The sequence below is a fragment of the Anabrus simplex genome, chromosome 1, assembly GCF_040414725.1.
Source record: "Anabrus simplex isolate iqAnaSimp1 chromosome 1, ASM4041472v1, whole genome shotgun sequence".
In the NCBI taxonomy this organism is placed as follows: Eukaryota; Metazoa; Arthropoda; class Insecta; order Orthoptera; family Tettigoniidae; genus Anabrus; species Anabrus simplex.
In genome coordinates this window covers 690,458,620-690,482,943 of record NC_090265.1, presented here as the reverse complement: position 1 = coordinate 690,482,943, position 24,324 = coordinate 690,458,620, and the positions used below count along the sequence as shown (strand labels likewise).

Below are 24,324 nucleotides of genomic sequence, written 5' to 3'. Positions count from 1 at the left end.
ACCGGAAAATATAAACGATGACTCACCTTGTGCTGCGTGGAACAAACTTGCTGGATTGAATGCAACTTACGGAGTGAGCGTGGCGCGGAGTAGATCAGCAGGAAAGGGGTAGGTGAATACGGAGGGGAGGAATGACGTAAGTGGTGGAGGGTGGGAGGGATGGGAAAGGTTCAAGGTGGGGTGGACGGGAGAGGAAGTGAAGGTGTTTGTACTGTCGGGGCACCCTTAATTGACTTAAAGAAAGAATTTTGAACGACCGATTTGTTTTTTCTCCCCTAAATCCAAATGAAGAAGGAATTTTAGCCAAGGGACCCAAACATAACTGGCCCGATTTGAACACAACCAATTCAATTATTACAATGATAACAGAATCGGAATTAGCTATCTCTAAAAACGCCTTTAGACACACAAGATGGATTAAGATATGACATCAAAAAGAAACTTAATAACATCCTTTTTCGCAATAATTCACCTAATTTTCCCGCCAATTCTAATAACAGGAATGTACTAACCGATTTGAAGCTCCTGCACACCCTAAAAAATAAAAAATTAAGGACAACGACCTAATCGTGACCAAGGCCGATAAAGGCAACACGACCGTAATCATCGATAAGAATGAATATATCAGTAAAACATCAGATTTCTTTAAAGATAGTTCCTTTTCCATAATTAAAAAAGACCCCACACAAAAAGTCCAAAGACTCCTTAAACAAACCTTAAAAACCTCCTCCTTCCTACTCACTGAACATGAAAAAGCCAGCTTATAAGTATGAACCCTGGGCTTTCTACGGCTAGAGCTCTTCCAAAAATTCATAAGGCAGGTGCTCCCATTCGTCCAATCATCAATTTTAGACCGAGCCCTTTATATAAAACCGCACAATTTATTCAAAAGTTCCTAAGCAAAAATTACCATTTTTCATCCAATAAATCGGTTAGAAATAACTTTGAATTAATAGACAAACTTAATAAATTTAACATGCAACCTCATTACTCACTTCACTCCTTTGATATCGTAAACATGTACCCAAGCATTCCAATTTCTAAATTAATTCCCATCATCAAAAGTAACTTATACAAAAACAGTCATTTGAGAAAATTGGAAATTCAAGATTTCATTACATTGTTGAAATTAGTCGTAAATAACAACTTTTTTACGTTTAATGGTACCATCTATCAACAAAAACGGTCTGGCAATGGGTTCACCTGCATCAGGCATTCTCGCAGAAATCTATCTGGACTTTCTCGAGAATACTAAAATCGACAATAAATTCGACAATATTCTCCTTTGGGCTAGGTACGTCGACGATGTTCTAGTAGTTATCAAAGAGAACTTGGAAGATGCTCCCACCATACTCCAAACACTTAATAACATCGATCCGCATATTAAATTCACATTGGAATCAGAAGTAGATCAAAAAATCAATTTTCTGGATATTACGATCACTAGACAACAGGAATCTTTAACCTACAAGATCTACAGAAAGCCCACCCAATCGGCCGTCACAATCCGACAAGATTCAGCTCACCCCCTCCCCCACAAAAAAGCAACATATAACAGTCTTGTACATAGAGCATTCAACGTTCCTATGAATAAAAAAGATCTTCATACCGAATTGAATACTATCCGCTACATCGCCAGATTCAATGCCTTCAATAGCCATTTCATAGAAAACATCATTAACAAACATAAATTTCGCCCCAAGACCACACTTAAAAAAGAACCACCTAAACATGACTCTTTTTCCATCTTTACTTACGTCAATGGAATTCACAAGATCACCAATGTTTTAAAGAAAAAAGGTATGAAAATAGCCTTTAAAACCAACAACAACAACACACAAATCTTACATAACACATCACATGTTAATAAAATAAATAGGTACACAAAATCAGGCGTCTACAGTAGATATTTAGAACATTTAAATGCAGTCAGATACAACAAATTTTCAGCTATCGGCCAACATATGGTCGACTATAACCACAAATTCACGAATATTGAAACAGACATGGACATTCTCAAAATAGCTAAGAAAGGACCTCTACTCAATATAATAGAGAACTTTTACATTCATTTAGATCAATACTTTAATGCCAACTATAACCTTAACGAAATAACTGAGAAACCCAATATTTTATTTGACCTTTTCATTACTTATTACAGAAAAAACAAATCGGTCGTTCAAAATTCTTTCTTTAAGTCAATTAAGGGTCCCCCGACAGTACAAACACCTTCACTTCCTCTCCCGTCCACCCCACCTTGAACCTTTCCCATCCCTCCCACCCTCCACCACTTACGTCATTCCTCCCCTCCGTATTCACCTACCCCTTTCCTGCTGATCTACTCCGCACCACGCTCACTCCGTAAGTTGCATTCAATCCAGCAAGTTTGTTCCACGCAGCACAAGGTGAGTCATCGTTTATATTTTCCGGTGCCTCGCTTGTTCTCTATCCGATTACCCGCGTTAATACTATCTTCTTTCCCCAGGTTCACTGGGGTCCCAATTGAACTGAGACTACTTCTGTTCAACACAGAAAGCCTTTAATTCCACCATAGAACAGGTTCAACTTTGTCAATTTTAATCTGGTGCTAGTCTCATCGGACAATTCTTCCCTCTACGCAAAAGTGGAACTTACATCTACAACTTTCTAGAAGCATATACGTAGTTATATATGTCAATCGTGCAACAGAGGAGCAACTGCCAACCAAAGACTATCTCATCAAGAGTTTTTACGTGACTTCACAAGATTTTACTTGTCATTGTGAACACTTCTGTTACTTTTATCATTATTCGCAAATATGGTTTTTTCACTTTTATCTGTCATTCCACCACCATCCCATCCTTCTAGATCCTCTCTCATTTCTCCATACTATTTTTATCACTATGTCTTTTACTGTTGTAATTTGGCTAGGCTGATGATGGTCCACAGTGGACCGAAACTAGTACCTTTTAATGTCATTGTAATGTTTTTGTAAAAACATCAAATGATTTTTTAGTATTGAGAAGGTGGAATATTAAAATTTTGTATTTACTTTAAGCATAGTCTCAACTCAATACGGAACCTAACAATGAAGTTTATTACTTTTATCGGCCTCAACCTCGCCAAACTTTCACCACCCGCAAATGCTATGCTTGTGGGTCGACAGATCACCTGCGTACCAAGTGCCCTTTGATTAAATCGAGTGGGACAAAGAATGGAGCAAGTTCATCACAAGGATGTTTCAAGTGTGGCTCCTTTAATCACCTCTCCAAGAATTGCCCTAATGCCAATCGCACCCCCTCCTGTCCAACTTCTGGTGCAACCTCCACCAACTCGAATAATCGAAAGTGACATCGGCTGAGTCGGCAAAGTCATCATCCCAAGGCTCAGCCCTGGTTAAAACCACCGAAAGCTCGGAACAGGGTAGAAGTTCTTCTAACCCTGCATTTGAATGCCCTAGAGAATGCCTTAGGATTGCAGCGGAGACCCACGCACTTGTACCTTTTCTGAGAGTGGAATTGAATAGTGAGCCTGTTACCGCTCTGTTAGACTCAGAGAGTGTTTGTTCTATTATTTCAGCTGACTGGTATTCTTAATTAAAGACTGTTTGTAAATTTTCTGTTTATTGTTCGTCTTTGGTTCAATGTGTTTCGGCTAACTCCTCTCCCTTAGAAATTTTAGGGTTTATCTTTGCCAAAATTCAGATTTCTAAATTTACTTGGAAAATTAAATTATTTGTCGCTAAGCACTTGTCTTGCCCCATAATATTAGGAGCAGACTTCATGTCTCATACTGGTCTAGTGCTCGACATTCAGAGCAAGTCATGCACTTTCAAATTTGCTAGTAACTGTAAAATTCCGTTGCTTAAGTGTAATTCTGCATCATGTTCATCTGTTTCTCCTACCCAGGATGAGATGTTGGTAGACCTTAGACATCTATCCGAGGAGCAGGCTGATTGTATTCGTAAGTTGTGTCAGTCATTTCCGGATGTATTTTCTGATACTCTTGGTGTTACTGACCTTACTGAATATAAGATCGAGGTTACTGATTCGATCCCGGTCAGATTTCCACCTTATAGGCTATCTCCTCCTAAAATGAAGGACCTCAAGCAGATCATCGATCAGATATTAAAGGATGGTATTATTCGACCCTCTAAGTCGGCGTATTCATCGCCTATTTTCCTGGTTCCGAAACCCCAAGGCGGCTTCAGGCCTGTGATTGACTATAGAGCTTTAAATCGGAAGGTGGTGTTACAATCTGTGCCTCTTCCCGACCTTCACTCTTGTTTTTCATGGTTTCGGAAAGCTAAGTTCTTCACCATCTTGGACCTTAATCAGGCGTACAATCAGATCCCTCTAGCTGAAGAATTAAACATCTAACAGCTTTTGCCACAGATTGGAACTTGTATGAGTACAACCGTGTGCCTTTCGGGCTCCCCACGGGGGCAGCTGTGCTCACGAGACTGCTAGATAGGGTCTTCTCCGACATCAAATTTGAATACTTGTACCATTATCTTGATGATGTCGTCGTATTTTCTGAGACCTTCGAAGAACATCTAGATCATCTAAAAGAGGTCCTTAATCGCCTTCGTAACGCAGGGTTAACTGTGAAGTTGTCTAAGGTAGCATTTGCTAAGCCTTCCATGTCATTCCTAGGGCATGTTGTGTTGCTCGATGGTGTTTCTATTGATCATTCTGGAACACAGGCCATCCATGATTTCAAACCTCCTAAGGACATCAAAGGTATTGCCAGATTCATAGGCATGGTAAATTTCTTCAGGAAATTTATTCCTAACTTCGCTAACAGAGCGGCACCCTTGAACTTACTTCGTAGGAAGGCGTCAAATTTGAGTGGGGGCCGTCTCAACAAGCCGCTTTTGAAGATCTGAAATTAGCCCTTTGTAATGCCCCTGTCCTTGCTATGCCTGATTTCTCGAAGAAATTCATCGTTCAAACCGACGCCTCATCGGCGGCGATGGCTGCTGTGCTTCTTCAAGAAACTAAACTCTGAAGGCGACCCATCGCCTATGAATCTAGGACACTATCGGCTCAAGAAGCCAAGTATTCTGTCTATGAACTTGAGGGTTTGGCAGTTTATTTGCATTAAAGAAGTTCCGCCTCTATCTGGAACATGTCAAGTTCGACCTGGAAACAGATAACCAAGCCTTAAGTTGGGTCTTAGCTAGGCCGCGTCGTACTGGTCGTATAGTCCGTTGGGCCATCAGGATTTCGGCCTTCCAATTTGATGTTAGGCATATCAGAGGATCCGAAAATGTTGTTGCGGACGGACTAAGCCCCATGTTTGCTCATGATGTGGAGACCTCCGAACAGGAAGATTGTTCTTCTCTTCCCACGTCCATACCTTCAGGTGTAAATGCCATTCTAACTGATGCCCCCATGTTGTTTAGGGATATTGAAAAATATCAACATGAAGATCCTGTGCTGGCCCCTATTATTGAAACCCTATCTTCTGGTGAACATGTCGTCCTTTATGTGTTGAGGAACGGTGTTTTATGTTGCCTGTTGAGAATTGATCAAAAGATGAAAGTTGTGGTTCCAGCTGTCCTTGTACCTATGATCTTCAAGTACTACCATGAGACCCCATTAGGGGGGCATTTAGGCATCTTCAAAACTCGAGAAAAGATCTGAAATATGTTTATTTGGAAAGGTATGGACGGCGAAATTCGAGAATTGGTAAAAGCTTGTAAATCTTCCTTGCTTAGTAAGCCCACCTTGTCCGCTAAGCTACGTCTACTATCTTCTCATCAAGCGTCGCGCCCCATGGAACGCCTCTACATCGACTACGTCGGACCCTTCCCCCAATCAAAGGGGAATGTCAACAAATTCATTCTCATGTGTGTAGATGGTTTCACAAGAGTTTCCTGGTTATTTCCGACTAAGCTGGCAACCGCTCAGTCCACTATTTCTTGTTTAAATACCATCTTTGCTTCTTTTGGTCCGTGTCAATATATAGTTTCTGATAATGCTAAGGCATTTACATCCAACCTCTTCCGTAAATTTTATTTTGACCTGTCTATATCACATGTAACTACATCGGCATATTATCCTCAACCATCTCTGGCTGAACATGTCAACCGTAATCTTAGACCAGCTCTCATTGCATTTCATCATGAAGATCATTCCAGGTGAGATACGTCCCTGCACTGGTTGGCCTTTGCTTTGAATTCGGCAGTTCATGAGTCCCGTAAGTTCACTCCTGCTTCTTTGATGTTTAAATCTGTGCCTAACACGCCGCTCTCTAACCTTTGGTCACTTAATGATATTCTACCAGAGATAATAGATCCCGATAATATTAGAGATCTATGGAAGAAGGCTAAGGCCAATCCTAAGGTGTCACATGAAAAGGTTAGGGAAAGATATGATCATGGACGGAGGCCCACCAGTTTAAAATTTGGAGATCAAGTCATGGTTAGAAACTTTGTTCCCGCGGGCAAGCTTGCCCCCAGACTTCATGGGCCGTGCATCATATTGGATTTTTTGACGCCAGTTACCTTATTAGTAAGCAATCCAGCCACAGAGAGGATCTTTAGAGTTCACCTGTCTCAGGTGAAACCTGTGTAATGTCATTGTTAACTTAGCCATCAATGTTTAGCAGCAGTTTGAAGGTTATAAATTTTGGGAGGCCTCATGCTCCAAATTATTTTATTTTGTTTTATATATATATAAAACAAAACTCTATGTACGATCTTCCCCTCTGGTTTTCCTGCTGTCAATTCCTTTGTGGCCATTACCAAGCCCCCGTCTCCTGCATATCCACACTATTGGCTGTAAAGCACCTTCCACGCCGCCCGCCCCTCAGCACCACCAATAAAGATCGTTCCCTCTAATCTCTAGTCTACAACAACACCTTTTCTGTCGCCAAGATATTACTGTTTCAGTGCCCCCGCAGCCGTTCGCTGCCGTACTGCAACAGAAGTGGGGTACGGGCCCACTCCATTCCCGTGAAGACTCTTTGGGAACGACGCGCTGGAGTCCATCTCCCGGCAAAGGCTGAAGTGCGGTGTCCCTACCGCCAACTCATCTTGCGAGTGCCCATATACTTCTAATCTGCGGCGTCCATCACCACGACTATCTCTCTCATAGTAGCGGGAGAGGTGTATCTGACGGTACTTAAGGGGTCTGGGCGACCTCAGCTGGATATCGGCAGCGGCGGCAGGACTTGCCGTCAAAAATATTCTCATGTATTTTACCTTCTATGACTACAAGGATATTCTAAAACTGGAGTTTAACAAGTTTTTACCTATCAACAAACAAAAACTTACAAATTTTCTTCAACCGGAAATTTTTTTTTTTTTAATTCTTCTGGGTCACCCCTAGGAAGGACATTTGGGGGGGGGAGGTCTGTACCAGGAGGTACACCTCTACGCTGCACGTTCAAAATGAGTGCCTAAAAGAACTCCTCTATCTATCAAATGTGAAACCAATAATACAACAAGTTAGAACTTTACTCTGAAGATGTCACCACTAAAATCTGATATAATTTTGTTATTGTGAAGTTTCCTGAACTAGGCCTATGTGAATTTCTACTTGTTTTGTGTTCCATTCATCAAGGAGTTTGGACATTCTCTCATAGATGACACTACCAAAGAACGATGATCATGCACCCTGGTGTGAAGTGAAAGAACCTTTGATTTAAAGAAGTTTTGTATTCATAAATTCTTTTTTCTAATTGATGTTCATTTATTTTTGGGTTGACAATATTTCCTTTTTTATTTCTGCCAGTTTTGATCTAGCCAATCCCTAATTTCTGTAATTAATTTACTACCAATCACAGTCTTCGTCTTCTTCTTCTTCTATTTTCAGTGTAACTTTTAAATTCACCAATAAAAATGAGAGGGTGTGGCTAGTTTAATCTTGAATGATCTCGAACTTTCCCTGAGGGTTTATATACTGCGGATTTTCATGTCTCTTGGCCAATTGATCGTCATCTTACTGAGTGTGTGTGTCAAGCAGGAGGCGGGAGGCCTCTTCGTCAGCTGCTAGAACTTCTTCCAGGTAATGGCCACTTAACATCTTTATTTCTTGCTAGCTCCGCAGTTTAACCCGAGGGAAAGGTCCGAAACTTTAACTATGTAACCAACTTCTCTAAAATATAAATCTCCTTTCGGCTAATGTAAAATTTCATAAAACTTTAACGGTAAATCGGTGTTAGAGAGTTCCCCTTCATCTTGGTTTGAGGTGCCACATTTGTTTCTGCAATGTATTAAAGTTATTTCCATGCGAACAACCTCAGTAGTTTGGGATTAGCCCCTGTTTCGTTGGCCAAGTGCCCTATAGGTCTTTAAATTTTTTGGAGCTCAATCTTAGACTCCATTCAAGTTGTACTTGGGCCGTTTATTCAACCTGTTCTTTTTCACTAAGGCCCTGTAGGTTGGACACTAGATACCTCTGTGTAATAAGATTTCTAATTGTTAATAGTGCCTTGTAAGGCCAGTGATTATTAGGTTTTCATGTTATGTTTGCCTTGAGTAGGCTTGGAAAACTGAGAGCACGTTAGCTTTTTCAAGTGTTGTAAAAGTGCCTCTGGGAGGCCTGATATTGTAGTTTAAGGAGTAAGTGCTCCATGTATCAGGGGATTTCTGCCCTTGTGTAAATTCATGAGATTTGTAAATTTGAGCGGGTAGATCAGGAAATGTAAAGCTAGGGGCTTAAAGCCCAATGGAGTTATGATTCTGAATCTTGGTTTTTTTTTTTTTTACCAAACTTATTTAACGTTTGCTACTTGTAAAAGTTGTCAATTTTGTTGTCTTAAAATATAACCTTCACTTTAAGTTTTAAATTCTATTCTTGACATTGTAGTTAGACCCATTCATCCTGGCACCTTCTTTTACCTCTGTGATCCACAAATACCCCGGAATAATAATAATAATAATAATAATAATAATAATAATAATAATAATAATAATAATAATAATAATAATAATGATGATGATGATGATGATGATGTTTATTAAGTCAGCAGCCCAGAAGCTGGTCGGGTCCTCAGCCTATATGTACTCTAATCTGTTTGTCATACTCATGCCTAGGCTTCCTTTAAGCATTCTTACCCTCTACATATCCCTCATAACTAAATGAATTGGTTTTGGATGTCTCAGGATGTGCCATAATTGTACCTCTTTATCTCATCAGATTTTGCCAAATCAATCTCCTCTAGCCAACTTAAGTTCATCATCATCATCATCATCATCATCATCATCATCTGTTATGTACTTTGTACAGGTCACCCTCAGTAATGTCTTACTCCATGGCTAAATGGCCAGCAATGTTGATTTTGGATTGTGGAATTCAGAGTTTGATTCTCTGCCATGTTGTGGGATCTTAATCACATATTAACTATTCTGGCTTGGGAACTAGGTCTTGTTTTATCCCTGATATTCTTGCAACTTTTAACAACAGACTACACTTCCCACCATTACAAACCTGACACGCCTTTTACTTCCTGCAGTAGACACTATTAACTCTCAATGGAGGTTCTGCCTCAATCGGACAGTACCTGGTTGTAATAATCAAACAATTATGTTTTATTTTATTTTTTTTTTTGCTATGGGCTTTACGTCGCACCGACACAGATTGGTCTTATGGCGACGATGGGATAGGAAAGGCCTAGGAGTTGGAAGGAAGCGGCCGTGGTCTTAATTAAGGTACAGCCCCAGCATTTGCCTGGTGTGAAAATGGGAAACCACGGAAAACCATCTTCAGGGCTGCCGATAGTGGGATTCGAACCTACTATCTCCCGGATGCAAGTCAAACAAAATTATTGTTTCACTTAACAATTTTCTAAACATCACATTTCAAAAGCCTCTCTTTCTTTCTGCACTAGTTGTCAATATATCACTTCCATACAACACCATGCTTCACAGTAACATCTTCAGAAACATGTTAGATTACACCTATGTATGATGAGGCAAACTATTTTTCTTGTTTTAGAAAGTCTACATTTAATAATAATAATAATAATAATAATAATAATAATAATAATAATAATAATAATAATAATAATAATGATAATATCTATTAAGTCAGCAGCCCAGAGGCTGGTCGGATCCTTAAATAACACCACCGAAGGTTGCGCGTTTGTAGGGAAACTGCAGAAACCAATGAGGCATACTAGGCAAGATGTGGAGTGAGGTAGTTTGCCACTGCTTTCCTCACTGGGCCAGGAAGTGCTATTGCAGCATGACTGAGCCTATGAACAACACCTTTCATAACAGTCAGACAACCAGGTGAGTTGGCCATGCAATTAGGGGTGCGCAGCCGTGAGCTTGAATCTGGGAGATCGTGGGTTCAAACCCCATTGTCGGCAGCCTTGAAGATGGTTTTCCGTCATTTCCCATTTTCACACCAGGCAAATGCTGGGGCTGTACCTTGATTAAGGCCATGGCCGTTTCCTTCCCATTCCTAGGCCTTTCCTATGCCATCGTCGCCATAAGACCTATGTGTGTCGGTGCGACGTAAAGCAAATAGAAAAAAATCTGACACACTGCTCGTGCTCCAATTGTCATTACTCAGCATCACTCATACCCCAGCAACTTCCATATTGTCATAGCCATGGATGAGGCTGGGACTTGTGGAAGCTGCACTTTGCTCTGGCCCGTGCCAAAAGATGGACGGAAAAGTACTCTATCCATCAAGAAATGGCAACAGGTGAAATAATAATAATAATAATAATAATAATAATAATAATAATAATAATAATAATAATAATAGTATGGCCTCAGCTACTGTGTGCAGACATTTCAAGTTGACGCCATCTGGCTGTCTGCTTGTCAATTTCGATGTTCCACTTTACTCTAGGGGTACTAGATGACAGACCGAATAAATCAAAGCTCTCTTGGGCGTCTGTGGCTGAGATTTATTTAATTTTGTTGGGTGAACACCAAATGTGTCACCAGAGATCTTTTCCATGCCGACATCATACGACATGGAGTGTTGGACTTTTTTCCGCCCTTCAAAAATCCAACTACCTCTGCCGGGTTTGAACCTACTATCTTGGGATCCGGAGGCCAACACTCTACCAGTTATCCATCTAGTCCGTTCATTTAAACTGAGTGCCTTTTAGAAGGCCATCTGCAATACCTAAAGTGAACTGTCTAGCATAAGAAGTTTTTAACTTTATCATCACTATAGACTTATGTGCCCCCTCTGGTGAGAGAATGGACAATTAATTTTCAAGAGAATTTTGGTATTTATCAGTTGGCTAAACTGTAATGTTTTCAGATTCTGTTTTGTGTTCTTACATTACTAGTACTGCTATCCCTTCCTTCTTCATATAAATTTTCCACCAACCAGGAATTTTGGATATTTATTAAATCAAGCAATCACAATCAGGGTGTGTACAGGGCTTCAGCCCAGAGAGTTCAGGAACCTTCCTCTCTGCTATAAAAGCTCCTAGTTGACTTTCCATCGCTCCAGTCAAGATGTTGAGTGTTCATAGAGGAGGCAGGGGGCAAGCCTTGCCCATCTCCGGAAGGCCCACCAGCTCAAGGTCAGGACAGACATCTTTTAATCATGTAATAGTTTCAGGAACCTAACTTGAGGAGAAGGTTTCAAAATTCTTTCTTAATGTAAAACTCAATCTACCAAAGTAAATTTTTAAACAAGCCTAAAGACCTTAGTCTAACTCAGGGAATAAAGAGTGTGTACCTTTTTTAATTCCCATTCAACTTGGTATTGGGGTGACTGTGATTTCGTAAACTTTAAAATTTCTCTCTTCTTTTTGGAATTAAAATTTTTCTCCATCTAGTCACCTCTGTAGTATAGGCTTAGCCTCTGTAACTTTGGACCGTAAGCTCACATAGTGTTTTTAAGGATTTTCAAGTGTATTTCACAGGAGGGCCAGTGTTCACCTCCTAGCATTTTGGTTTACGGCTGATAACTTTAATCTATCCTGTTGATCACTAAGGCCTATTTAAATGTAACTTAGGCTGCCGAGCAAGTAAGATAGTGAAAACTGTTTATACTTAATCTAATGAAAAAATTTAGATTGTGCCTTGGAGAGGCTTGAGTGTAATAAGTTTTGGAAAGTAGTCTCCTAAAGAGCGTGGAGCAAAGACGCTCTTTTGTAATTTATACCTTGGGAGCTTCAAGCTCATTCTGTACCTGATTGTTCTAGGGTTTTCTAGTACTGTCACTAGAGCTGACAAGCTAACCTTCATCTATCCAATTGTTATTTAGTGTTCACCTAGGTCATTCAGAAAGAAGAAGAAAAAAAAAAGGAAAGAAATAAAATTTTAAATTATACTTTGATCTTTTCTCTGTCCATACATTCATGCCTGCATCTTCTTACACCTCAATACTCCATGGAAAGTTAATAATAATAATAATAATAATAATAATAATAATAATAATAATAATAATAATAATAATAATAATAATAATAATAATAATAATAATAATAATAATAATAATAATAATAATAATAATAATAATAATAATAATAATAAATAGATACCTAAGCTGCCATGCAGACATTCTGATTTGATGCTATTTAGGCTGCCTGTGTATCAATTTTGATGTTCCATTTTATTCTACCAGATGGCATGATGTGGGTTACTGTAGTCACGTCCTAGTTTGTGAACCATGGGCAACAGCTGAGTGGCCTAGTAAGTGGTCCTGAGAGTCGGGATACCAGTTGCTATGGAATGGGAGTGGGCATCTTGGACATATTCTGAGTCATGGCCCTCCTTGTGCTCAGGCGGCTAGGACTATACAATCCACCGGTGGTCCATAACCCGTTAAAGGAGAGATCCTCACTTGGACTATGTGTAAGTAGGGTAGCATCCTGCTTTATGAATTTTCCCGAGCTCAGAACATTTTAAGCAAGACTTGGACCTACGGGAGTAATGGAGTCCCACTTCCATTTGACAGGAGAGGGACTCCTTGGAAACAACTTGGTGAACAATATGGAATTTGAAGGGGAGCTGTCAATATTGATGGGGCTTATGGAAGAAAGAAAGCAGAACTGGCGGATTCAGCAAAGAGGATGCATCTGGATGTGCTAGGAGTAAGTGATATTCGGGTAAGGGGAGATAACGAGGAAGAGATAGGAGATTATAAAGTGTACTTGACAGGTGTTGGGAAGGGAAGGGCAGAGTATGGGGTAGGGCTGTTTATCAGGAATACAATTGCACACAACATAGTTTCTGTTAGGCACGTAAATGAGCGAATGATGTGGGTGGATTTGGCAGTTGGAGGAATTAGGACAAGAATTGTGTCAGTGTATTCACCCTGTGAGGGTGCAGATGAGGATGTTAACAAGTTTTATGTTATGAAGCATTGAGTGACATCGTGGTCAGGGCCAACAGCAAGGATAGAATAGTGCTAATGAGTGATTTCAACGCGAGAGTTGGAAATAAAATTGAAGGATATGAAAGGGTGATTGGTAAATGTGGGCAAGATATGGAAGCTCATGGGAATGGGAAGCGTTTGCTGAACTTCTGTGCTAGTGTGGGTTTAGCAGTTATGAATACATTCTTCAAGCATAAAGCTATTCACTGCTACACATGGAAGGCTAGGGGTACGAGATCCATAACAGACTATATCTTAACCGACTTCGAATTCAGGAAATCTGTTAGGAATGTACCAGTTTTCCGGGGATTTTTCGATGATACAGACCACTATCCGATCTGTAGTGAACTAAGTATCTCTAGGCCTAGGGTAGAGAAAGTGAAATCTGTCTGCAAACGAATAAGGGTAGAAAATCTCAAGGATGAGGAAATTAGACAGAAGTACATGGATATGATTAGTGAGAAGTTTCAAACAGTAGAGAGTAAGCAGGTTCAGGATATAGAAAGAGAATGGGTGGCATACAGGGATGCGGTAGTAGAAACAGCAAGGGAATGCCTGGGAACAACTGTGTATAAAGATGAGAAAAGGTGAACATCTTGGTGGAATGATGGAGAGCAGCTTGTAAAGAGAAGGCTTATCAGAAATGGCTCCAAACAAGGGCCGAGACAGACAGAGATTTGTACATAGATGAAAGAAACAGAGCGAAATAAATAGTTGATGAATCCAAAAAGAAGTCGTGGTAAGATTTTGGTAATAACCTGGAAAGGCTAGGTCAAGCAGCAGGGAAACCTTACCGGACAGTAACAAAAGAATCTTAGGGGAAGGAGGGGAGGATGAATTGAACAGTGTTTTGAGTAATTCAGGTGAACTCATAATAGATCCCAGGGAATCACTGGAGAGATGGAGGGAATATTTTGAACATCTTCTCAACGTAAAAGGAAATCTTCCTGGTGGTGTTGAGAACAGCCAAGCTCACGGGGAGGAGGAAAATGATGTTGGTGAAATTACGCTTGAGGAAGTGGAAAGGATGGTAAATAAACTCCACTGTCATAAAGCAGCAGGAATAGATGAAATTAGACCTGAAATGGTGAAGTATAGTGGGAAGGCAGGGATGAAATGGCCTCATAGAGTAGTAAGATTAGCATGGAGTGTTGGTAAGGTATCTTCAGATTGGACAAAAGCAGTAATTGTACCTATCTATAAGCAAGGGAACACAAAGGATTGCAACAACTATTGAGGTATCTCATTGATTAGTATACCAAGCAAAGTTTTCGCTGGCATCTTGGAAGGGAGGGTACGATCAGTCGTTGATGGGAAGTTGGATGAAAAACATTGTGGTTTCAGACCACAGAGGGGCTGTCAGGATCAGATCTTCAGTATGCACCAGGTAATTGAAAAATGCTATGAGAGGAATAGGCAGTTGTGTTTATGTTTCGTAGATCTAGAGAAAGCATATGACAGGGTACCGAGGAAAAAGATGTTCATCATACTGGGGGACTATGGAATTAAAGGTAGATTATTAAAATCAATCAAAGGCATTTCTGTTGACAATTGGGCTTCAGAGAGTTCTTGGTTCAGGGTACTTGCAGGGGTTAGACAAGGCTGTAATCTTTCATCTTTGCTGTTCATATTTTACATGGATCATTTGCTGAAAGGCATAAAATGGCAGGGAGGGATTCAGTTAGGTGGAAATGTAGTAAGCAGTCTGGCCTATGCTGACGACTTGGTCTTAATGGCAGATTGTGCCGAAAGCCTGCAGTCTAATATCTTGGAACTTGAAAAAATGTGCGATGAGTATGGTATGAAAAGTATCCTTTTGACGGCTAAATTGATGTCAGTTGGTAAGAAATTCACCAGAATTGAATGTCGGATTGGTGATACAAAGCTGAAACAGGTAGATAATTTCAAGTATTTAGGTTGTATGCTCTCCCAGGATGGTAATATAGTGAGATTGAATCAAGGTATAGTAAAGCTAATGCAGTGAGCTAGCAGTTGCGATCAACAGTATTCTTTAAGAAGGAAGTCAGCTCCCAGATGAAACTATCTTTACATCGGTCTGTTTAGACTTAGAAGTAACAGACATGAAAGTAGCGAGAATGATTGCTGGTACCAACGGGTGGGAACAATGGCAGGAGGGTACTCGGAATGAGGAGATAAAGGCTAATTTAGAAATGAACTCAATGGATGAAGCTGTATGCATAAACGAGCTTCGGTGGTGGGGTCATGTGAGGCAAATGAAGGAGGATAGGTTACCTAGGAGAATAATGGACTCTGTTATGGAGGCTAAGAGAAGTAGAGGGAGATTTGCTTTACGGGAGCAAAGGCTGGGTGGACTCAGGATATCTTGTTCATAAGTTAGAAGTAACAGACATAAAAGTAGCGAGAATGTTTACTGGTACAACAGGTGGGATCAATGGCAGGAGGGTACTTGGATGAGGAGATAAAGGCTAATTTAGGAATGAACTCAATGGATGAAGCTGTATGCATAAACTGGCTTCAGTGGTGGGGTCATGTGAGGCAAATCGAGGAGGATAGGTTACCTAGAAGAATAATGGACTCTGTTATGGAAGCTAAGAGAAGTAAAGGGAGACCAAGACGAGGATGGTTAGACTCAGTTTCTAACGATTTAAAGATAAGAGGTATAGAACTAAATGAGGCCACAGCACTAGTTGCAAATAGAGGATTGTGGTGATGTTTAGCAAATTAACAGAGGCTTGCAGACTGAATGCTGAAAGGCATAACAGTCTTTAACGATAATGTATGTACGTAGATGGCAAAGAAGCCAGAACCCTACTGGGCTATCTATGGCTGAGTTTTTATTTTGATGGATAGATGCCAAATGTGTTAGCAAAGGTCGTTTACTTGCTGACATCGTACGACATGGGATGCAGAACCCTTTAAAAATCCGATGACCTCTGCCGGGTTTGAACCCGTCATCTTGCGCTCTGGAAGTGGACACCACCACTGATTCTCACAGAGGAGTTTGTTGCTCAACAATCTTATTTGAATGAAATTAAAGGGCTTTGATTTAAAAATAGCATATTTTTTTAGAATGAACCGGTATCTTGGTGTAGGAGTAGCATGCCTGCTTCTTATCCGCAGACCGCACTTCTGAGGAAGCGAATCTGACGGCGATACTGTGGCCGCGGAATGATGATGATAATAATAATAATAATAATAATAATAATAATAATAATAATAATAATAATAATAATATTGTCCTAGGTAAGGTGATGAGGGAACGGAAAAAAGAATTGAAAGCACAAAATAGCTGGAATCCAGTAAACATTGGGACACAAAAAAACAAGCTTGAAATTCCATGCTTAGCCTTCGCGGATGATCTGGCCCTTTTGTTCAGTGATGATGTCACAGCGATAAAGCAAGTTTAAATTCTCCATGAATGTGCCAAAAGGATCGGAGTTCATGTCTTCTTCCAGAAAACTGAATTCTGTTCAAAACTAGACACCCATAGTCTCAATACAAAATACAAACAAATCAACAGGGTCCCTCACGTCAAATCCTCGAACCAATCAGACAAGAAAAAATAGCCCAAAACAACCGTGTCCAAAAACTCAGAAGAGCATATGGGAGAACAAGAGAAATCTACAACAAAAAATGTATGTCTCTCCATGTTAAGATTAAACATTACAAAACTGTAATCAAACCTGAGGCTTTATATGGAGGGTAAACTCTAACGCTTCATAAAAAGAGCGAGCTCGAAACTATCCTAAAGGAAGAGCGAAAAATCATGAGGAAAATGTTAGGACCAAAACACACGGAAGAAGGGTACGCCTCCAATCCCGGAAATCCATGGAAAAATTATCTAATAATGCGGCAGACCTCAGGAAAAGAACATTCAAATTTTATGGACATGCTAAGAGGCTTCCAGAAACCAGACTAACCCACCAAGTTTTTGAAAGAGTTGATAAACTGAAGAATTTCCCTTGGACACAACAAACAAAAGCGGACATGAAGAACGCACAAATTCAACCTGAAGAATTTTTGAATCAAAATATAGGCCTATATAGAAAGAAGACTGACAAATGAGAAGTTACTCCAGAGAATGAAGTACGGTACCAAAAAGAGCAGGGTACCAAGTAGACGGATCTTAATGAATAGAAGAAAGCATCCTGGATCCTCCGCAAACGAAATGATAAATAATCGTGTGTTCCGAAAGGAGCCATTCACGCATAATAATAATAATAATAATAATAATAATAATAATAATAATAATAATATGTTATCGCGGCGGAGAGGACAATGAAATTGAAATAATAAATAAGGTAGTTCAACCTATTCAATACAAATAAATACGAAATGTAGTGTTACATTCCTATTTAATTGTAAGCGGAAGCGGTACCGGTTTCGACCTCAATCCGGGTCATCATCAGCCGAATAAATCGCAAAAAACAATGCATAGGTAAGAAAGAAATTAAAGATCAAGTCCCCCACAAAAACAGTTGAAGAGGCAATATAAAACAACGGGGATAGGCACTGTACAATTCAGAAGAAGTAGAAGGTAGGTCACTTAAAAGAAGCAAGGCGCAATCTTCTGAACAGCAGCATAGCACACGCAAAGTTCGGCATTGTCTCATAATGTTTACGAGAAGCGAAGAACAGTTAAATGAGCCGGCTTGCATACACTATCAGGCGCGAAGTCACAACACAATCCAACAAATATGAAGATCCAAAGTCGTGCAGCCGAAGACGAGTAGTTCAATTGAAGTAAATTGCCAGCTCCCGAAGATCAGCGCGACATATTCAACGTCAGGCACTGTGCTTTCAAACGCCGACGGAACTCGATGAATAGCTTAATGATCCAGTATTTGCTTAATACAATTCAATATCATTGAAATATGTAACTAGGATCTTGTAGATTTTTTAGAACAGTTGACGTCAACTGATCTTCGGGAGCTAGCAATTTACTTCAATTGAACTACTCGTCTTCGGCTTCTGCACGATTTTGGATCTTCATATTTATTGGATTGTGTTGTGACTTCGCGCCTGATAGTGTATGCAAGCTGCCTCATTTAACTGTTCTCCGCTTCTCGTAAACATTATGAGACAATGCCGAACTTTGCGTGTGCTATGCTGCTGTTCAGAAGATTGCGCCTTGCTTCTTTTAAGTGACTTACCTTCTACTTCTTCTGAATTTTACAGTGCCTATCCCCGTTGTTTTATATTGCCTCTTCAACTCTTTTTGTGGAGACTTGATCTTTAATTTCTTTCTTACCTATGCATTGTTTTTTGCGTTTTATTCGGCTGATGATGACCCGGATTGAGGTCGAAACCGGTACCGCTTCCGCTTATAATTAAATATGAATGTAACACTACATTTCGTATTTATTTGTATTGAATAGGTTGAACTACCTTATTTATTATTTCAATTTAATTGTGATACATTTCAATACGGAACATTATGAAATTTTTATCTTTAAATGCCGAGAGGACACTCGACATCTCGTAATCTGCAGGCCTTTGGGATAAGCAGCTGTCGGTTGGTAGGCAAAAATCCATTCCGGGCTATTGTGCCATGGGGTTTAGTTTTGTGTGTGTGTGTGTGTGTGTGTGTGTGTGTGTGTGTGTGTGTGTGTGTGTGTGTGTGTGTGTGTGTGTGTGTGTGTGTGATTTTGCGCCTTTTGCGCCCGTTGTTGTCACATGAGGATTGCACCAGATAGAAAATTACCATTTCTTCAAATGCTGTATGTTAAGAGACCTCAGAACTCGAAATGTCGTTCTTTAACGAGGTGGAAGCTAGTGACATGGAGGTGTCACATTTAAAAAACATCAAATGCCATCGATCTCAGGCAGTACAAAATCTGCTATCTTGGAAACGAAGGGACAACAACTAACGGTGTACTGTACGTCATTGCTGCCGGAGACTAACAAGTATAGAGCAGGACCGTTCAGATAAGTCACACAAACCTTGACTGATGCGATCTCATAGGACGTACCGGTATGTGCCTGCACCTTCGTACGAAATTTCTGTTACTTGCAAGTCTTCGATCGATGCAGATGTTTACCATACTAATTTTTGGCTCCATGGCTAAATGGTTAGAGTACTGACCTTTCGTACAAGGGGTCCCGGATTCCATTCCCAGTCGGGTCGAAGACTAGTTAATTCCTATGGCTCAGGGGCTGGGTGTGTATGCCGTCTTCAGTACTAAAATTCATCATAGGTAGGGCCCTATTTTCACAGACGCGAAGGTTGTCTGTTGGCGTCCCCTCGAAAGACCTGCACCAGCCACATGACATTATTTTGCGTACTAATTATAGCGATTACGAAAAGTAATTTACATGAGGCGACATTGTTATGCCAATCAGTAAACGACGGAAAATTAGTTGCCAACTATGTATTATTCTCGAAATCAAGTTTTAACTTCCAAATTTTCAATATGCTAATTTGAATGCTAGTGTGTAAAATCACCAATTTCAAAACCTCTTCTACGAGGATATACTAAAAGTTAGGGAACAAGTGTTCAGTCCAGTATCTGAATTAAAAAAGTGATAAATTCGGGCAAAAAGTAAAATAATTTCAACCCTGTAAGTCCGAACATGTTTTAAAGTACCCGCTTCACGTGATAGCTAAATCTATCGATTCATACATTTCCTTTCTTGACAAAGAGTCGATTCTGACGAATCGATATACATGACAAGTGCCCGTTTCGATTCCAAGACGACCAAGAGCCAACGAGAACGAGGAAGTGTTTATACTTCGTAATTTTCTACGTTCGGAAGTTCTGACGAATAGCGAAACGAAGCAACATTGCATGTCGTTGTTGTGACATCCCTTGGATTTGCCTTTGTTCAGGAAAACAAGATGAACTTTGACGTTTAGTGAAGCAAGGACAATAGTGTTTGTGAAATAATTTAGCAATACCGTAAACATGATTAGAAGGTAGGTTACAATATATTAAATGTATCGTTAACTGAAATTGCTTAACAGTTCGTATCATTACTTCTTAATTTCTAATACAATCAATTTGTAAAAATTCCTTGCCGTTTTCCCAACATTAATGTAGCCCGACCAATCGCATTTCTATTTACTCTACGTAGAGGGGAGGGGGGCAGATTCGGAGCCTGTTACTTTGCCTTTCAAATATTTTTATAACAGTGCGATTTTTGATCTTTTTACGAAATATACAATCCAATTTTGATAATAGGAAAGTAAAAAATAGAAGTAGCTATCGACGTATCTACAGTATCGCATGGCAGAACAAGCTCAGCACTTTTCCACGTATTTATAATGACTATGGGGAAACTGTTGCACACAGTTGTCTGTTGACTGCTACAGCTTACCATAATACCGTACCTGTTTCATGTCTGATCTGCAACATCTCCAGATTTTATCTTTCACTGCTCACATTACCCACCACAGTTATCTAATCAAAGTATAGCAGCAGTAAAAACATACCAAGAAAGCTGACAGATCCTAGTTAGCCTAAATGTACTGCAGGTAGCCTATGGACCACAGTATGCACGTTCTTGTTAAAGTGGTTTGAATTTGACTGGAATGGCTAAAAGAACATATCGACAATATTACTACATGGGGATGGATTACTATGTAACTCAAGGCATGCCAAATTCAATGGTGCCCCATACCCTGCACATTTCCAAGATATGGCCGTGGTTCTCCAGGATGAAAAATCCTAATGACCTGCATTGGATATCCATGAAGAACACCGCCACCATATATTTATTTGACCTGAACATCCAAGACCATGCAGCTGGAGTTAATTGTGGAACACAGTAAATCCTACAGAGCTGTCCCCACAATTTGAGAACATTATGACATACGATGTAGGTCTAGCACTTACTATTGCAGATGAATGACAATAAATTTATGTAATGTCCATCTAAATCCTTATAACAAACCAATGGCAATAAGCTACATAACTTAGATCTTCATTGTAGCCTGTTATGCCTTTTAGGCCTGCAAGCCTCTCTGAATTTACTACATGCCTCCACAATCCTTTATTTGAAAGCTGCTCTGTGGCACATTTAGTTACATACCTTTCATCTTTCAATCATTAGAAACCAAGTCTAAATACTGTCATCTTGGTCTTGACCAAGTCCATTGTTTTCCTAAATAACCTATCCTCCATTTGCCTTACATGACCCCACCACCCAAGCCAATTTATGCATACTGCTTCATCCATTAAATTAATTCCTAAATTATGCAGCCTTTATCTTCTCATTTTGAGTACCCTCCTACCATTGTTCCCACCCAATCATTGTCTCAATTTTCATGTTTAAAACATTCAGGCTTTCAGTGGTGTCTCAACAGCATACTAGCAGCTAGACTCTTGGAAAGTATGGCAATCCAACTAATGAGCCCACTGCCACACCAAGGTGAAACACTGGTAATTTCACAACTGAAAAGGCCTAAAGAGCTCAAACATATTAACACCTGCAATCAATGAATTCTGGTTTTCTTCTGGGAATACTTTCATGTCTGTTATTTCTAACTTATGAATAAGAGACTCTGAGTCCACCCAGTTTGCACTCACGTACTTGGCCTGAAAACACACCAGTATACAGATTCATCCAGAAATTGACTTCTTTCTTTGCAACTGAAAGGTCACTGCATTAGCACTGCTGCACCTTGATTCAATCTCTCTTACTATAAGCCTACTATCATCCTGGAAGAATACACATCCTAAATACTACCTATTCCAGTTTTGTATTCCTGACCTAACATTCAATCCTGTTAGGTTTCTTCCCTACTGACATCACTAGTCTTGGAAATGCTCATTTTCATCTCACACTCACTGCACCACTGTTCAAGTTTTAAGGTATTAAGATGCAGGCTTTCAGCACAGTCTGCCATTAAGACCAAGTTGTCAGAATGGGCCAAACTGCCTGCTACATTTTCACCAAACTGAATCCCTCCCTGCCACTTTATACCTTTCAGATGATCCATGTAAAATATGAACAATAAAGGTGGAAGATTACAGCCCAGTCTAACTCCTGTAAGTACCTTCAACCAAGACCCCATTCTACCATCAATTCTCACTGCAGCCCAATTGTCAACATAAATGCCATTGATTGCTTTTAATAATCTACCCTTAATCCCGTAGTATGACTTAAGTCTTTTCCTTGGTACTCTAGCATAGGCTTTCTCTAAATCTATGAAATAAACATGACAGTTTATTCCTCTTGCAGCAATTTAATTACCTGGTGCATACTGAAAATCTGATCCTGATAGCCCTGTGGTCTGAAACCACACTGGTTTACATCTACTTCCTTTCAACTATTGATTTAACCCTCACTTCCAAAATGCCAATGAACATCTTGCTTGGTATAATGATCAATACCGGGCGAGTTGGCCGTGCGCGTAGAGGCGCGCGGCTGTGAGCTTGCATCCGGGAGATAGGGGGTTCGAATCCCACTGTCGGCAGCCCTGAAGATGGTTTTCTGTGGTTTCCCATTTTCACACCAGGCAAATGCTGTACCTTAATTAAGGCCACAGCCGCTTCCTTCCAACTCCTAGGCCATTCCTATCCCATCGTCGCCATAAGACCTATCCGTGTCGGTGCAACGTTAAGCCCCTAGCAAAAAAAAAAAAAAAAATGATCAATGAAATACTTTGATAGTTGTTGCAATCCTTGCTGTTCCCTTGCTTATAGATACCAGTAGGTGCAACTACTGCTTTCGTCCAATCCGAAGGTAGGTCCTGCCTTCCCCCTATGTTTCTCGATTTCAGCTCAAATTTCATCTCTATGACTGGAGTTTACTTCCCATCCTTTCCACTTCCTCAAACATAATTTCACTAACACGCCCCATGAGCTTGGTTGTTCACGACATCAACAGAAACATTTCCTTTAGGCCTATGTTGAAAAGATTTTCAGAATATTCCTTCCACCTGTCCTGGAATGTACTATGAGTTCACCTGTTTGACCCAAAACATTATTCATTTCCTTTTTCTTTCCCTTTCTAAGATCCTTTATTGCTGCCCAGAAAGGTTTCCTTACTGCTTGACCAAGCCTTTCTAGGTTATTACTGAAATCTTCCCATAACTTAGGCCTATTTGATTCAACAATTATTTGTTTCACTCTGTTTCTTTCATCTATGTAGGCTACGATTCCGTATCAGCATTGGTCCCTGTTTGGAGCTAATTCTGATGCACCCTTTTTACATATTTACAAAATGTTTGCTTTTTCCCATCTTTATTATTAACCAAAATGTGCACATGTGCAAAATACAAACCCTATATTACATTACTCTAGTCCTAGTTTTGTTATAGACATTTGTCTTTTGCTGCAGATATTTGCATGATATCTTTCACAGTCGCCTGTTGCCATTTCTTGATGGATGCAGTATTTTTGTATCAGTCTCTTGGCACAGGCTAGAGCAAAGTGGTTGTTTTTTTTTTTTTTTTTTTGCTAGGGGCTTTACGTCGCACCGACACAGATAGGTCTTATGGCGACGATGGAATAGGAAAGGCCTAGGAGTTGGAAGGAAGAGGCCGTGGCCTTAATTAAGGTACAGCCCCAGCATTTGCCTGGTGTGAAAATGGGAAACCACGGAAAACAATCTTCAGGGCTGCCGATAGTGGGATTCGAACCTACTATCTCCCGGATGCAAGCTCACAGCCGCGCGCCTCTACGCGCACGGCCAACTCGCCCAGTAGAGCAAGGTGTAGCTTCCACCAAAGTCCTAGTCTCATCCATGGCTGTGACAATATGGAAGCTGCTGGGGTATGGGTGGTGCTGAGTAATGACATTTGGGGCACAACTAGTGTCCGAGTGTTAGGAAAGGTGTTGCTCATAGGATCAGTCATGCTGCAGTGGCACCTTCTGGTCCACTGAGGAAAACAATGGCAAACTACCTCACTCCTCATCTTGCCTAGTATGCCTCATTTGGGCTCTGCCATTGGTTTTTGCAGTTTCCCTATAGCTGCATAGCCTTTGGTGGTGCTATTTGATGATCCAACCAGCCTCTGGGCTGATGACCTAACAGACAGACATCTTTCACAGTGTTCATTGCACAATTCACACACACAATTTTCATTTGGGTGATGAAATCTCTTATTTTG

General features: G+C 40.3%; 2 protein-coding genes across 2 annotated transcripts in view; one reads left to right on the top strand and one right to left on the bottom strand.

Moving 5' to 3' along the window:
• Positions 1-24,324, bottom strand: part of LOC136857345 (uncharacterized) — a 280,832-nt gene that overhangs the window by 177,305 nt on the left and 79,203 nt on the right. The window lies entirely within an intron of this gene.
• Positions 19,974-24,324, top strand: part of LOC136857346 (uncharacterized) — a 68,447-nt gene continuing 64,096 nt past the window's right edge. The window contains exon 1 of the mRNA XM_067135954.2: positions 19,974-20,184. Coding sequence (XP_066992055.2) covers positions 20,174-20,184 — 11 coding nt within the window. The 5' untranslated portion in view covers positions 19,974-20,173. The remainder of the gene's footprint in view (positions 20,185-24,324) is intronic.